Below are 17,463 nucleotides of genomic sequence, written 5' to 3' on the forward strand. Positions count from 1 at the left end.
CTGCCTTTGGCCCTGGGCATGATCCTGGAGTCCCGGGATCGAGTCCCACATCGGGTTCCCTGCATGGAGTTTGCTTCTCCCTCTGCCCCTCTGTCTCTGTCTCTGTCTCTGTCTCTCCCTGTCTCTCATGAATAAATAAATAAAATCTTTAAAAAAAATAAAGATCTGAATGCAAGAGCTGCAAGAGGAAGGTCTTTTAATAGTAGAAAGGATGGATTTACATTGAGATTGTGGAGTTTTAACATGGTGAGTTTTCTTTACCAACTTCATATAAATTTTATATGACAATTAATATCAAAATGTTCCTTTCATAACCAAGTATTAGTTGGTAGAATTTCATGCATTAGTAGCTTCAAAAACATTTAAACATAATAGGCACACATGAAAAACATCAACCTTTTCATAAAGAAGAGTATAAAATACTGAATTTTCAGTAACTCAAATTTTACTTAGGTTGCCAATATAAAGTTCTATTATATAGCCTTGCTTATGATTATGTTTAGTTTATATTAAATAAGATACTAAGAATAGTGAAAGTCTCTTTGCCTTAGTACTATCAATTTGGGGTATGTAAGAAATCAATATTACAAAAGACAAGAAGAAAAAGAAGATCTCAAAGTACTTTGATGATCTATTAATGTAAAACCATTTTCCCTTTTTATTTTATTTTTTTAAGATTTTATTTATTTATTCATGAGAGACACACACAGAGAGGCAGAGACACAGGCAGAGGGAAAAGCAGGCTCCACACAGGGAGCCCGACGTGGGACTCCATCCCGGGACTCCAGGATCACGCCCTAGGCCAAAGGCAGGTGCTAAACCGCTCAGCCACCCAGTGATCCCCCATTTTCCTTTTTTAAAACTCAAATGTGTATATGTCTTTGTTCTCTGACCTTCCCCTCCAGGGCTACTTATGCCTTAGCTCTCACCAAATTCTGGCTTCTTTTCTACTTATTTGTTCTCTACCCAATGGTAAACTTCTTTTTCAATTTTTTTTTTTTTTTGAGAGAGAGAGCACGTGTGAGAACATGTGGGGGAGGGCTGAGAGAGGGGGAGAGAGAAAATCCCAAGCAGACTCCATGCTCAGTGTAGAGCCTGACATGGGGTTTGATCTGATGACCCTGAGATCATGACCTGAGTTGAAATCAAGAGTCGGATGCTTAACTGACAGAGCCACTCCCACAACTGGTAAACTTCTTAAGGACTGGAACTGTGTCTCCCACCTGTCTTAGCATATATGTTCTGAAGTGATCTAGCACCCCTGCACCATTCTGCATATACTAAAATATGTGTGTGCAAGTATAGAATAGGCAGCCAAATGGGATATTTCTTTAATGTCCATTTTAGGTCCCAGAGATATAATACAGCTGACCCTTGAACAACACAGAGATTGGGGATGCCAGCACCCAGGCAGTCAAAAATCTGTGTATGATTTTTTACTTCCTCAAAATTTAACTACTAATAGCCTACTGTTGACCAGAGGCCTGACCAATAACATAAGCAGTTAACACACATTTTGTATGTTACATGTATTTTCTATTGTATCCTTAAAGTGAGCTAGAAAAAAGAAAGTATTAAGAAAATCATAAGAGAAAATACATTTACAGAACCATATCAAAAAAGAAATCCACATATAAGTGATTCATACAGTTCAAACATTCAAGGATCAACTGAACTAGAATAGTAACTATCTGTAGAGTGATTACTATTTTTTCAAAGAACTTCCATAATTATGCTCTTGTTTTAATCTCATATCAATAATGTGAAATAACAAGAACAGAATTACTAGATAGGTGGAAACCAGGACATAGACATTCAAATTATTTACCTTAATTCACAAAAACATGGACATATCTGAAACTAAAATCCAAATTCCCTGCCTTCTTTTAATCCAGGTTTCTTTCTCTTTGATACTCCTGAAATGTCTTTCATGGTAGTGAAAATTAATTACATCATCCTGCTTTCTTGAAATTTACTATGACTCAGTTTTCAGTGAATTAACGTTTAGTCAAAATAAATAAGGAATAACTGCTGGGGTACCTGCGTGACACAGCTGGTTGAGCTTCTGACTCCTAGTTTTGGCTCAGGTCATGGTCTCAGGATTGTGGGATCAGGCCCTGCCTTGGGCTCACGCTTTGCACAGAGTCTGCTTGAGATTCTCCCTCTGCCCCTTCCACTGCTCTCTCACTCTCTCTCTCTCTTAAATATATAAATCTTAAATAAAAAAGAAAGGCAATAACTGCTAACCCATATGAACAAGTTACAGTGTTTAGAAAACAATTAGCTTATACTTCATGTGTGCTTTCTACATGGCAAGCACTTTACCAGACACTGGTTGATAAAGTGGTACATGTAACTAAGTGCCAAAACAGAATTCTTCATACTTTTTTTGCTCACCATTGCTTTAGCGTGCTATCTACGGTGGTACCTTACTAAAAATGACTTTCTTGTCGCTTGCCTTTGTGCTGCTGTATGGAAACAAGGTGTCAGGAGTGATGTAGAGAAGGAAGGTTCCCCAGAGGCCTGTGACATCAGCACCCTGATGGAGTGTGGTGCTGATACATTTTATTCACAGTTTCAGTTTGATTTTAAGTCAGAAACAAAACAAAACAGCAGAGAGCACAGCAAAAGCAAACAACCAATTATCAAAATCCTCGGAAGAACACCAGAAATAATGGATTTCTTCTCTTTCTCACATTTCCCTTCTGTTTTATATACAATTGAAATAAAATATGCATTTTTAAATCACAACCCCCCACGACGAAAATAATGAACAAGCACATGAAAGGGAGGAAGGTGGAGGGGATAATTGGAAATACTGTATTTCAAAGTAAAAATGAAACCAAGAGACATGTACATAGAAATTGCTCCCTAAACTACAAAATCATAGGACAAAACAAAGCAGGATTCTCCAAGGAGTCTGGACCATAGCATTTTTTTTTTTTTTGCAATTTTTTTTATTGGAGTTCCAAGGACCATAGCATTTTGCCCAGAAGGCAAAGATAAAGCTGCAGTGTGATAAGGCTTTTATAAAGAACGGGCTGGATCAGAAAGGAATCTGAAAAACGGCTTTGTCAGGGGTGGATGTCATTGTTTGGCTAATCTTAGCAAGATCTGTATTTTTAACTCATGGTCAAAGCCCTACAAACCCCACATTTTCAGGAACACAGAGTACCTGTGAGCAAGTAAGGAATGTGTTAGCAGCAGGTGCCTTAAACAGGAAGGCCAGGGTGCCATGTGCTTTCTGGAAGTTAACGTACCCAAATCCTTTGTTCCCTAATAAGAATGGTGCTTCCAGGGACAGTCCTTCTAACACTGTGCTTCAACCATTTCAACCTAAGACTCCTCATTGCTGTAATTACCATTGTGAAACAGGACATGGATTTCTTGCCATATATCGATACAAGGACATGTATTTGGCTGTCAGTATCATTATATGTGCCTGCCTCAGAACAAAAAGTTGCATTCAAAAGTTCACTGCTTGATCACCCCCCTTTCTTGTAAAACCCTTTCCAGGCAAACCTGAAGTCCACTGTTCAAAAATCTGATTCACTTTGTTTCCATTTTGAGAAGATCAACAGGAAAAGCCAACTTCCAAAACGGGCAACTATGGAAATGATTATGAGCATATGAACAGATCATTCTTTTAAATATTTGAATTACTCAAAACATGCTTTATTGTGTGTGTAGAGATGACTAACTTTGAGGAATAGACCTCTATAGGTTGGTGTCATGGTCTTTGTATTATTATTTTCATTATTATGGTTATTATTATTCCTCATTACAGATGAATAAATTGAGTCTTAGATAATTTAAATAGCAAATCTAAGGTGACAGAGACAATAAGTGGTAAGGCAAGACTTGTTCATAGGCCTATATCATCAGCAACATATTTTCATTTATTTGCCACATGGTCTCTCTTGTTTGTCCTTTCTGTTATTTTAAGCACTGTTTTAAATATTGTGTGATCTAAGGAGATCTATAGTAACTATTATATAAATGGATAAAACAGGCATAAATTGATGGACATAAGAGCAGAAATGTCCCTGAAATGTGCCAAACCACATTTTTAAATGTTGGGTATAGATTTTATCCATAAATTGCATTATACCCTAAGCCTTCATATGAATTTTTAATATTGTTAGTTTGAAAAAGTATCACATAAAAACTAAAGAGTTTCACAATGCTGTTTGTTTTTTGGAAGAATTTTTATTGAAAAATTCCACATTAAAGTAACAATTATAAAACATGCACAATGTTCTAACCCTCAACCTTGACTATTTCAAGACACAGCAGTGGCATAAATATATAATATTTCTCAGGGTTTGCTCTGAGAATGACTCAAGTACAGCCTCTTTTATCACCAAGAGGAGCTAGGACCTCTAATTTCATATTTATGGTAGTCCAAGTTTTGAAATAAAACTGGTAAATTTACTATAATCAATGTGTTTATTCATTGACACCAAGTCCAAAAAATAGGTCCAAGAGATAGAATAAAAACAAAAGCATATTGTGCTCCCAGAAGCCTAGGAGTAGATAGTTCAGGAAAAAGGGAGGGACTAACAGCAGAAATCTAACAGAGGGTCTGAACAGTAATAAATGCAAAGTCTTTAGACACTAGGAGGTCATTGAAGCCCTTAAGAAGAGTTGTTTTAGTGGAGTGGTGGGGACAGAAGCCAGATGGCTTTGTGAATGCTGACAGTGGCCTGAGTTAATCCAAGGATAGCCATGTCAAAACAAACTTAAGGCAGATAGTTTTCATTAGAAAATCAGTAAGACACTCAACTATATTGTTGTTTTTTTTTTTTTTAATAGAAAATGAACGTTCCTCCCCAATCAAAATCCTGATTTTTCTGCTTGCTTTATATCTGGGGCTCACTTATTTTAGACTATGTATGTTTTATAACTTGACCTAAAAATTCTTCATTAGATTAGATGTCACTGAATGTCTTATCCTCATCAGTGTATCAGACTGGCAGGTACTAAACAAATCAAATAAAAGACAGTAAATTTCTATACCAAGAAGATGGTATTTAATGAGATTTGACATGAGTCTAAAAGATGAAGAATGAGAAATAATGTGTGTTAAAATTGATTACAATTGGATTTGGATCTGCAGATACACAGACTTACAGTTTTGTCTCTTGAACAACTAATTTTAAAATACATAAAAACTCTATTGAAGTGGTTTTGCTTGGTTCCCTCATCAGGAACCCTCACTGCAGCTGGGTTGGCAGATCGTTTGTTTTCATGAGTCTCTTTGAACCAATCAGGACACAGATAATCTTGGAACCAATCAGGACACAGATAATCTTGTTATACCTCTGTGGGCTTATGTTTCTTTTGATGAGAGTCTAGAGAAGTCATGGGTAATACTTTATTGTGTGCCAGGAACTGCTTATGTTTCAGTTGTACAAGGTCAGATCTTAATTTAACCACCAACTGGTTACTTAATTTTAGATACACAGAGGAACACATTGGCTCCAAAGCACTTCCTCTGGTTTAGGAAGGCAAGGCCCTGGATAAGAATGACAAGACGATCATTCCAAAAGGTGAGATTATGAAATATTTGATCTGTACCTCACCAACTAGCTTATTAAGTAGCTTAGTATTGGGAATATTTTAAACAGATGGAAATACGTATTGTGGTAGATTCTCATTACTTTCTTTTCCATTGATCATCCATGGGTTTGCCTTTCTAAGGCCTTTTAAATCACAGAATAAAGGCAGAGTTGTTTTTGTTTGTTTATAGAATATTAACTCCATAGCAGGGTTATGAAGCATAGTAGTGCCATGAGAAAAACAGATCAAGAATGCATAGGCTTTTAGGAAGTGTCAATATACACACCAAAGAATTCCAGAAGGGTCTTAGCTTGCCCTCGTTTCTGAGGATAAAAATTAAATGATTTTTGTGATTAAAATAAATTTCTATTGCTGCTTTTTCATCATTTACAGCAAAAGATGGATGCTTTATGTTCAGATCAAAAAATTCCTTTCAGTTTTTTTAAATCAGATGAAAAAAAGGAACTCAGTAGGATTGGAAATTTGTTTCTGCAAAATAAATCATGGAATCTTGAGGTTAGAAAGCCCTTAGAATTTACCTGAGCCAATCACCCATCTGGTTCATAAGTGAACACATAACATCTAAATAACCTTCTACATCTAAAATGAAATTATTTCTTTGAAATATCAGTGATGTGGACAAGGAAGTTCTAACTCTGTATTGTGCTGAGAACATATTATTGTTGTGAAATACCATAATTTTACACTTCTGTTGTTTCTGTGGAAATAGTTTGTTTTCAAATGGAAATTAGTGGAAATATAAGCATTTTAGGTGAGAGTTGTTTGATAGGTTTGCTGATTGTTTGCTTAAACTCTTTTAGAAAACTTGTGAATATTTGGATTACGAAATGAGACCATCTTTTCATTAATTTCATTACAGTAGATGGGTCATCAGTTATAGTGTAGTGGGTAAGCCTGTGTGGCCTCTAATGCCAAACAACTGGGTTTATAACCACATCTCCACCACTTACTAGATGTGTAAGCTTGGGCAAATTACCTACCAACTCTGTGCCTCAGTTTCCTTGTCTGTAAAAGGGGGGAAAGTGTGTTATAGAAATTGTCATTATCGACTAAGGTACTTAACATGTCACAGGAAAGTGCTCAGTAGATGTTACTTATAATACCTATTAAATTCAATGAACATATATTTGTTGAGGACATGCTGTGTGCTTAACTCTTTGCCAAACCTTGGACAGGAGGGGAGTGACTATGGTGTTTCTGGGGAAAAGTCTAGAATGCATTACTTAAGGCAGCAAACTCCCCAAGGGAGGGATCCTATTGTCTTGTGTCTAGCACTATGCCTGGAACATAGCAGACACTGAACACATATTTTTGAATGAATGAATAGAATGGTCTGAAAATCCTTAGGAGAAAAATAATAATCCTGAGAACTGCTGAGTCAATATTCCTCCTTTATCTTTTTGATTTAGTAGAGAAAGGAAATTTACACCATGCATCTGTATTTCAACAAAGTATTTGACAGTATTTCTTGATGATGTTCTTGTTATCAAAAAGAAGACATTAATACTGGATGGTGGTGTGTTTGGGAGGATTTGTAACTGGATAAACAGCTTTTCTTGAAGGGTGCTAAATAATAGATCAATGTCAACCTGAAGACCTTTCCGTCCCATGCCAATTTCTGTTCAACATCTATCATTATTAACAGAGCAGATGGACATATAGAGGACATGCAAATAGATCTGCAAATAGAACAATACTTGGAGGATAGAAAATGAATTAGATCTTAGCAGACTGGAATAAAGGTCAAATCTTTTAAAAAAAAATGAAAAGAAATGTAATAGGTTTACATAAAGAGTCCTGCGCAGAAATGCATAGTGATAATGTAAGAAAAAACAAGGGATGTAGAGTTTAGGCCAGGAGGGGTCCAAATCAAGTGTGTGACATGGTAGCCCCCAAATTCATCTGAGCTTAAGCTAAATTAACAGATCGATAGTGTCTAGGAAAAGGGAGGCAGTCATGCTTGCTTAGTGTTGTGTTGATCTGACTATAGCTGTTGTGCTGCCATCAGAGCCTATGGTCCAGAGCCACTTTTAGAAAGAAATGGATAAACAAGTATGTTTAGGGATCCCTGGGTGGCGCAGCGGTTTGGCGCCTGCCTTTGGCCCAGGGCGCGATCCTGGAGACCCGGGATCGAATCCCACATCAGGCTCCCGGTGCACGGAGCCTGCTTCTCCCTCTGCCTGTGTCTCTGCCTCTCTCTCTCTCTCTGTATGACTATCATAAAAAAAAAAATAAAAAAAAAACAAGTATGTTTATAGGAAAGCAGTCAAGATGGTGGATGGAGGTGAACCTATGGCACAGGAAGAAAAGTTGTCCAACCTCTGGAGGAGAAGCCTCACTAGAGATTTAACAGCTTTCCTGGGGAATGATTAAAGGGCTGTCATGTAGCAGAGGAACAACATTTTATCTGTGTGACTCAGAGGAATAGAACTGGGATCACAGAATAATGATTTGAGGAGATGGATTCAACTTCACTTTTTTCCTAATTGTTAAAGCTGACCAAAGATGAAAGGCTCTGTGGGGATATAGTGAACTTCCTGTCACTTTGCTGGTAAGGGCTGAGGGGAGATAATTATTTGTTGGACATGTTGTAAATGGAATTTACAGGTGGAGTAACCTAATGGTCAACTCCGAAGTCTGGTGCTTCTAGAGAAAAGAAAGAAGGAAATAATGAGTATGTCAGAGTGCCTAGTCAAGGGTAAGGGATAGAGCTAAAACTGCCAAACAACCCCTAGAATTCTAGTTCCTCGTTCCAAAGGAGTTCAACTACAGAAAAATTACAGGTAATGTTTGCTGAGTACTCACATCAAACAGAGTTAATGAGGCAGCTAATCCAGAGGGCAGGATTTGAACAAAATTTCAACTGTAACACCCAACTGTCTCCCCCAGAAAGAAATCAATAGCCTGTGTGTGATTTCAAAAGAAAATATGAAGAAATGCAGTGGCTCATTATTGCTTGAGTTTTGAATGGGAAAAGATTTGACTTGAGCCTCAGACAGAAACTTCTGTCGTGTCAAATAAACATGTACATATAGTAGTATATACATATGCCATATAAATAGTATAGACATACTACAGTGGTGTGTTCATATACATACATAGTACATAACGCTTTTATTAGTGTCTAGAGACATCATTTCATTTTTAGAGTTATTGTAGCGAATTAATGTAGTCGAAACATTTTTTACTTACCCTATAACTCAGTTATGTAAATAAATGTGGCTTTTTTTTTTTTTTTTTTTTTTGGTCTATAACTGGCCTCACCTTCCTCAGAAGCTGCCATTCACTAATTAGTGGGAAATGAACTTTTGGTCTCATGCAGACTGACAGAATAACTTAGGTAACAAAGCTTTTACTTTTGGGTGATTCAAGTAGATGGATCAGTCTTCCAGATTTCTGTTTTTCCGCAAGCCAAGAAACTCTCTCCATCAGTTTTCACCTGCTTACCTATAAATTTGTGCAAATTTCTCTCTTCTCAAAGTCACCAAGGTCCCTGTCAAGAAGTGGCCTATTTCACCACCTGTAAGGTTCAGCCTGTGAGCCAGCTGCCAGGCCAGTTTTCTGAAAGGCTTTGTAAGCTTTGGCTTCATAAAGTCAATTTTAGTTCCTTCCAAGTGGCTGATCATATCTGATTAAATGAACATCATTCTCATAGATGACACTTTATCCATGGCAATAAATATTCTTCAAGGATATGAATTTTAGTTGATGCATAGTTTTCCATTACTTAGGTATACAATAATGTCTCACACAAATTTCCTCTTGTTGGATATTTTATTATTTCTAATGTCTTGGGAGTTAAATATGACTGAGAGGAACCTTTTCACATGCAATTTTTTGTCCACATCTCTGATAATTTCTGCAAGATAGATCCCCAGATTTAGAATGATAAAGGGTAGGGCTTTTAAAAAATCATATTATCACTCAAGCTTGTTATAAGGGCACATCCATTAATAAGTTACCTTTTCATGGGCCATGCTTGCTCTGTTCTTTTCTATTCTATGTTTATATTCCTCTAGAGAGCCACCTATTTGTGAATCTAGAGTTCCTTCCTGTTCTGTGCATCATTTGCACAAACTAGTACACATCTTCCCATATCTCTGTTGTAATTGAATTTGACATAGAAACCAATAGTAGAGAGTAAAAATATCTAATTTTGTAATATGAAACTAGAGATAAGCAAAACTAATATGACAGGTCTTATCAGCAGTATATTTACCTAGAAACTAAGCCTCAGTTAATGCAGCTCCAAAGCCGGAAATGAACTTGTAAAAACATATGACACAAAAAACGCAGGGTGAGTATATTAATTTGCTAATTTTATGAGTAGTATATATTTGATTATTCAATCACTCATTTATTCAGGCAATAGTATATTTTGCCTCTCTGTATGTTTTCTAAAATGTCGAGTTGTATCTCTTTGAGGCAACATAAAAGTAACATTCATTTTTTGAACTAAGTGTGTGTGTGTGTGTGTGTCTGTGTGTGTCTGTGCTCAATTTATCAGCAGAGTGAGTTGTGCTACTGAGGAAGGAGAAATGGTCTAGGTCTCCCTGTCATGTATAAAATTACACCATGAGGAGGGAGTTGCTGTAACATTACTCATAAATAAAAGTTACCTGTGTCTATGGACTGGACCCCAATTCTGACAGAATTTTAGGTCTCTCTGAAATCTCTTAGTTGACTGGTTGATTTTGCTAAAATCAGTCCAATGAAGCCACTGATCTGATTAGACACTTTGTTTCACAGGATTCTGAAAGAGCAAAAGTGCATAGCCACCAAGTAAATACCAAAGTTATAACGAAGTTTTATTTATATTGATTTTAATATATAATTAAGATTACAAATATAAGTGGTCAAAATGCAGGAAAGTGAAAATGAATGCTGTTTTGGATATAATAACTGTATTTTCTTAGCAAAACCAACACATGAAACTCTTGTTTCACTATTGCTATTCCTCTGATAGGACAGATGCTGATGATTTTCTCTGGGACCTCCAGTAGATGAACACATCACTCAAAAACTGTAGCAGTTTGAGGGTAAGAAAAAACCACCTCAGGGTATGAGGGTCCCCCATTCCACACAGCAGAACCTCTGGGTTTGGATTTGAGTTGTGTGTAAAACTGTGAAGAAATTTCAATTTTACTGTATGTTCCTTTACTTATTCCCCCTTATTACCTCCCACTAGACTCTGTCTTAGACACGCTGACATCTTCTCCACCCCATGCCATCTTCAGTAACTATTTCAAAAGATCCTAGTCCTACACTGGGAACCAGTATAGTGCTGCTGGTATTTTAAAAGGGACACTGGAAGATGGAACAATAAACACTAAAGAACAGAATCTTTCACTGATGCAACTGAATGACACTCGGGTGACAGGTGCCGGGGGCAATGTGATATTTGTGGACACAAAGGCCTTCCTTGCATGGAAGTGATTGTACACTCTGGAAACTGCTACAGCCAGCCCTGCTTAGGACCCACAAACTTATTAACAGTACAGTGTTAACATGGAGCATGGACTAGAGGTAGTTTAGAGAATCTGATGCTGCAGAGAGGCGTCATGGACTTGTGTTCACTCCTGCATCATCCCTTGCAACATCATCCCAACCTCCTGACCACTTCAGTCAGGCACCAACTGGTATACAGATCCTTTTTTTAAAGACAGTAATGTTTAGATTCCAAGACAAAAAGTACAGAATGAAGACAAGCCTAGGACACCGCAGACCACCCCCAGCAACAAAAACCTTATTGCAGGGAGCCAAATATAAAGATTTATGTGTCCCTGTAAGCTATTTTTTATTTTTGGAAGTTATTGTCATTTAGAGCTGGCTGTTAAGAGCGAGATCAAAGTGTTTTCTTTAAAGGGCAACAGACTGTGGGTTGTTTTCCTGCTGCTTCAGAAAGACCTTAAAAATGAAGTTACCTGTGCTCTCTCCAGACTCAATAGCTCTGAGACATTGAGTGGGTCAGTTTCCACTTACACACAGTGAATCTGTAATACTGACAAAGTAGAATTGGGTAGTTTAAAGCAAGGCAATGTACACAAAGTGGGTTTATAATCACTGAGGGTTTTTTAGTACTGAAGATATTCTAAAGCTTACATGACCACCACTTACCCTTTTCCCACTATCTAAATTTAGGATTTTACTCAGCCTGCCTATGAAGTAAACTAATAATTACTGAAACATGAATAATACATTTAGCACTTGGAAATCATTAATTTGGTGGGTTTTTACTGGGATATATGACAGGGCTTCCAAGGACCCATGAATTCTACAAAATTTTATGCAGAATTTCGAGTAGGTATGCATCTCTCTGGAGAGAGAATCCAGTGCTTTCATCCAATGTGTTCTTGACCTTAAGGAAGGTTAACCAGCATTTTATTTTTATTTTACGTTTAAATATTTTTTATTTGAGTATAGTTGGCACACAGTGTTACATCAGTTTCAGGGGTACAGCACAGTGTTTCAGCAACTCCCTATGTTATGCTATGCTCCCTGTGAGTGTAGCTACCATTGCCACCACACAGCACTATTACAATATCACTGACTATCTTCCTTATGCTGTGCCTTTACTCCAATGACTTATTCATCCCTTACCAGAAGCCTGTATCTCCTTCTCCACTTCACCCATTTTTATCATCCCCCTCTGGTGACCATCAGTTTGTTCTCTATATTTATAGGCCTGATCCTGCTTTTTGTTTATTCATTTGTTTTTCTCAACTCCACAGATGAATGAAATCATGGTGGTTATTGTTCTCAGTCTGACAGATTTCCTTCAGCATAAACTCTCTAGGTCCATCTGTGTTGTGGCAAATGACAAGATCTCATCCTCTTGTGGCTATATAATATTCCATTATACGTATCCATTCATCTCTCCATTCTTTATCCATTCATCTCTTAATGATTAACCCATGCTTTAAATGAAAATGTTAATTGTCCAATATAATTGTTCTAGGTATTTGGCAAGCAGCTACTTATCAGTAATAAATAAATCTCACTAGTGGGCATCTCCAGAATAAGACTGGCAAACCATTAGTTAGAAGGGGTCAGGTACTTTCTCTAGACTGAGAAGTGGAGTCCCTGTGAAGAGGTCTTAAAGGAGGTCAAAATATTATTTGGCCTTTCCTCAAATTCCTGGTTGGTGCTTTATCTAAACAATTTTACATAAAGGTGGCCAATAGATTACTGCCAGCCTTCAGTGGGGATCGAGTCCTGGTCATTTTAAATTTGAGATACAGATAAATAACTCTCCTCTTGCTCTTCTTGCATCTCAACATCTCTGGGTTCATTCCAGTGATGTTCTCTGACTATCTGCCTGACACTTCAGTGCACCTGCACACAGATCTTCATTTCGTCCCAAGCTTTCAGTAAAAGGTTGGAGACAGCTTGTGTTAGGTAGGGGTTGTACCATGTGCTAAGAGTTTCCTAACTATTTCTACCCAGCAGTTGTTAGGGATACAAAACAGTTAAAAGCCTTAGATAATTTTGTTCTGGATGGAAGTTAAAATGACATTTTAAAACCAACAACAACAAAACTTTCCACAGATCAACTCAGTTCTCTAAGGAGTCTATGGTACTGGAAGTCCAAATTTCAAGCAGGGTTAGAACTGGGCTGATGATTTAAATAGGTAAAAGGCTCTGGATTCCATTACTAATCCCAGAGCCATGCAATCCCCCTATCACCACAGTGATACCAGTGAGAAAGGCGGCAGGCAATACCACAGGTTGAACTTCATGATCTAATTGTGCTGTCTGAAGGACCCAGTGCTCACCTGCTAGTAATGAGTCAACAACTTTTTTGCACTGAGAACACCCATTTGCTCCTAGTTGACTAGAAGTAGAGAGAAAAGATAGAAAAGAAAAAGAAAGTAAGGTACTTCCTTCCCCCAGAAAACTAATAATCCAAGTACAAACACAAAACACAAATATGTGAAGAACTTGCCAGGCAAATACAAAAGGAGTATAAATCCAGATATTAGAAAAATATCATGTGGGAGGAGATGCTTACAGATAAGGAAGGCCAAAGGGGAACTGGAACATTTCAGCAAGGCTTCCACAGGAGGAACATTGTGAACCAGGCCTGAGGTAGTATGGGCCATGAGTGTGGAACTGCTGGAGGAACTTGTGCATGAGGAAGAATAAAATGTGAAAGCACAGAAGTGAGAAAAATGAAGCCAAGCACAGAGTGGGCCATCAGATTTGTTTTGTTGGAAGAAATACTCCATACCTGAGTACCATGGTCAGTTGTATGAATAAAGCAGGGCCTAGCTTATATTAGTGGGTTCTTAACTAACTCATTCATTCATTCACTCATTAATTCAATACACATTTAGAGACTACGGGCCTTAAGATGGTACTTCTCTAGATACAGACTAATTTTCTGGTCTTACTGGGTTACGTCCTAGGGAGAGGAGATAGACAATGAACCAATGAATAATTAATAAAAAATAAAATACTACTTGAATCTATTTTGTGAATAAGACCCTGAGGGTACATGTTGGCTTCTTGAGTAGACTGAGATATCATGGTATGAGGCAATGTGCTTAGGGGATGCTGCTACTCTCATGGGCATTACTACTATTACTACTATTACTACTATTCTCTCTTTTATGTTCCACGATAATAGTAGGCCCTGGTGCAGAGCAATGAAAATACAATCAAAATGATGCCATCGAGTTCATGTGCAGTGTGTTCCCAGGTCAGGTACGCTAGCTAGCAGCATGTGTAGAACTGTCCTTAAAGTTTGAGCTTAGCTAAATTTGAACAATGAAAGTTGGTAAAGCATATATCAGCTGTGTTTTGAAAATTGCCCATGGAAAACTGCTTTTGTTTTTTCTCCTTGGAAAGACACACTACCATGTAAAATTTCAAATAGATCATACATTTTGGCTCATAAAGTACCACCAATCAAAAATAATTTCATACTGATCATTAAACCTAGTCATAGAATTTATTTTGACTTCTACACTTACTAAATTTCCTTCCTAAGTAAGAGAGAGTAGTTGATCCAATAGTAATGACAGACACTCCTTTAATTTGATATTTGGAATACATAAGCCAATGAGAAATATTTTACATTTTTGTGTTTATCTTCAGGGAAGTGGCTTATAATGGACAGAGCTATGCAGGGAGAGGTATGGAGACTCTCTTGGAGGGTTGGTCTCTGGTCTGAGGATGGAGTTAGGATGGTTCTTATTTCAGTTGTTCAAATGATGCTCTGAGACTGCTAGACCAGCCAGAAAACAAAACATGGGGACCAAACAATAGCCATATGAAGGTTCAAGCATCATGAACATCACTACCACGATATTTTTATCTTTTCTGAAGGAGGGTAACCAAATCCTAAGACCCTTCCACTTTGGAAAAAGACTGGAAAACTAGCTGCTAAAAGATAGCTCTCCTCATTTATTATCCAAAACACTAAATAATTAGCCTTTGTTGTTGTTGTTGTTGTTTAACTTCCTTTTGTTGAAAAATGCTCGACTCAATTCAGGAATTTCATGTGCCATAGTACTTTGGTGCAAATGAGAAGATACTGCTTCCTTGGAGGCATGCATAGCACTCTGCCAGATTGTACAATGTGACCGGGTAGATTTGGCTGAATTTCCTTGGCCAGGAACACTTGTATAGTACACATCCTGTATAACCTCTTGTGGTGGCTCTGACTTAGTTGAAACAAGTGAGTGCATTAGAAAGAGCCACTAGTATTATGTAAATCAGCCCACAAGACTCTCTGTTTTTTTGCGCTTCTTCAAAAGCACAAATTCATTTTTATTCTGCTTATTGTTTGCCAGGTTTATTTACCTGCTGGCAGTTCCCACAACTAAGCCTCTCTTAATAAAGCCAGTCTTTACCACATCTACCCCTGTAGTAGTAGTTCCAGCATCCCTAACTGCAATAAGGATGCACTTTTGCCAAGGTGTCAAAAAGGATCTTTCCATGGCCAGGAATGCAGGTAGCACAAGTCCAAAGAAGTGGATTTCCTGGAGTACCCAGAGAATCATGTGGTCTATCACACTGAACAGAGCCAGTCAATAAGAAAGTTCTCTAAGAATTTATAGCTGGTTTTATCAGATTAACCCTTTCCTGTTTATTTTAAAGTTCTGGAATTTTGAAACTTGTTCACTCCATATGTGAGACTAGACAGTAGTTAGGAAGAATAACTTGAAAGTGCTTGAAAGATCAGTTCCTTTTTTTTTTTTTTTTTTCCCTAAATAGGCTCCACTTTGAGCATGGAGCCCAATGTGGGGCCTGAACTCATGATCCCAAGAACTCATGACCCTGAGATTAAGAACTGAGCTGAGATTGAATTGGATCCTTAACCAACTGAGCTGCCCAGGTGCCCCAGTTCTCATTTCCTTCTACTCAAAGTTTCCTTCATGTCTTCTCTGTTTTGTTTAATTCATTAAGAAGCTTCTCTGGGCCAAGCTCCTTCTAGAGTCCTAAGAGGCACAGAGATAGTAATGTAAAGCCCTTACCTCAAAGAGCATAGAGTCTGTTAGAGGAAGCTGGACACAAAGACAGAATAACTGCAGTTCAAGGCAGCCAGTTAAAACCATTACTGATGTGAGGAAAGGAATAAATTAGTAAATAAGCAGACACAGCATTAAAAGTTAAGAATGTGAAAGGCTCACTGTTCTCTATTCCTGTCTCTGTCTTACTTCTTGGTTTGAGTTTTAAACTTCTAATGTGCTATGTAGAGCAGTATCTTCAGACAACTGGTAGGCTGAGATTAGTGTAAGTCAGAAGCATGGGAAAATGAGTTCTTACAAGCCTAACTATAGTTATTAATGAAAAAAAGTCCCAAATTAGAAAATGCAGACGTGCAAAGGGCAAGTAATTAAAGGTTTCAAAAGTTAGGTTGGGCTTCATATATAATACTGATGAATATGTTAACTGCATTTATGTTTGTTCAATGGGGAAAGATGAATGCATTTTAGTCCTTCATTTGGCATCTTTCACATTAACTGTATGTACTGTTCTATGTCGTTTGCTGATAATAAGAAACTGCCTCTTTCAAAATTATACCCAGTCATGGATACTAATGATGACCCCGATGACGACCATCTTACAAGTTATGATATTCAGCTCAGTATTCAAGAATCCATTGAAGCCAGCAAGTCTGTATTTTATTCTGAAAGGTAACATTCAAATTGTCCTCAACAAAATTTCTTTATGGCATTCATTTTGTTGTCAGATCAAATGAAAGACACTTCCTGACTCTTCCTCTAGGAAAATGATTATTCTTCTTTTCTGGCAGAGAATCAATAGCTTTACAAGGGCCACTGTGTATAGGTTTTGGCAATATGACCTTCCACAAATCCCCACCTTCTGTGGAAGATGTGAATAACCTAAATAGGAAATTCTAAATAGGAAATTCAACCTAAATGGTTGAATTTGGTTGCATAGGATTGCCTATTTTTAAAAATTAATATAGAATAAAAAGGACAAGAAGTCATTTGAACAAATTTGCAAGTACAATTTATACAACTAAAATATAGATAGGTCTGTTCTGAACATTTTAGAGCCCATTCTGCTACTGACTCAGACAACCGTTATAAGTAATGTACTTCATTTTTAGATCATCAAACTGTGAAAAATAATATGGGGTAGCCCCTAAGTTTAGCCCCAAAGAATGAGAAAGAGTTGAGGGCTTTTATTGAAAACCAGCATTATGTAAACCACAGTCTCTTCAATTACCTACTATCCAAATGACAGATGTTAGTAAATTAAACACAAAATTAATGCTTTATGTTAGCAGGAGTTATAGAGTATGAAACTGAAAAGGTAGATTTCTACCTTGAACAACATACATCTGACAAAGATAAACCTTAGTTTGCATTCTGTTATAGTATTGAGAATCTTGTATTCTGAAAT

At 37.4% G+C, this 17,463-nt stretch overlaps 1 protein-coding gene across 21 annotated transcripts in view; it reads left to right on the forward strand.

Moving 5' to 3' along the window:
- Positions 1-17,463, forward strand: part of ASB15 (ankyrin repeat and SOCS box containing 15) — a 64,303-nt gene that overhangs the window by 20,605 nt on the left and 26,235 nt on the right. For 7 of the 21 annotated variants that reach the window (XM_077857170.1, XM_077857168.1, XM_077857153.1 and 4 more), the window contains 3 exons: positions 5,461-5,552; positions 10,550-10,622; positions 16,591-16,727. The exons of 1 other annotated variant lie outside the window; for it this stretch is intronic. In XM_077857170.1, the coding sequence (XP_077713296.1) occupies positions 10,587-10,622; positions 16,591-16,727 (173 nt within the window). In that variant the 5' untranslated portion in view covers positions 5,461-5,552; positions 10,550-10,586. Of the gene's footprint in view, positions 1-5,460; positions 5,553-10,549; positions 10,623-15,804; positions 15,926-16,590; positions 16,728-17,463 lie in introns of all 21 variants that reach the window. 13 more of the 21 variants (XM_077857157.1, XM_077857160.1, XM_077857158.1 and 10 more) reach the window with 9 other exon arrangements.

The sequence above is a fragment of the Canis aureus genome, chromosome 18, assembly GCF_053574225.1.
Source record: "Canis aureus isolate CA01 chromosome 18, VMU_Caureus_v.1.0, whole genome shotgun sequence".
Classification (NCBI taxonomy): Eukaryota; Metazoa; Chordata; class Mammalia; order Carnivora; family Canidae; genus Canis; species Canis aureus.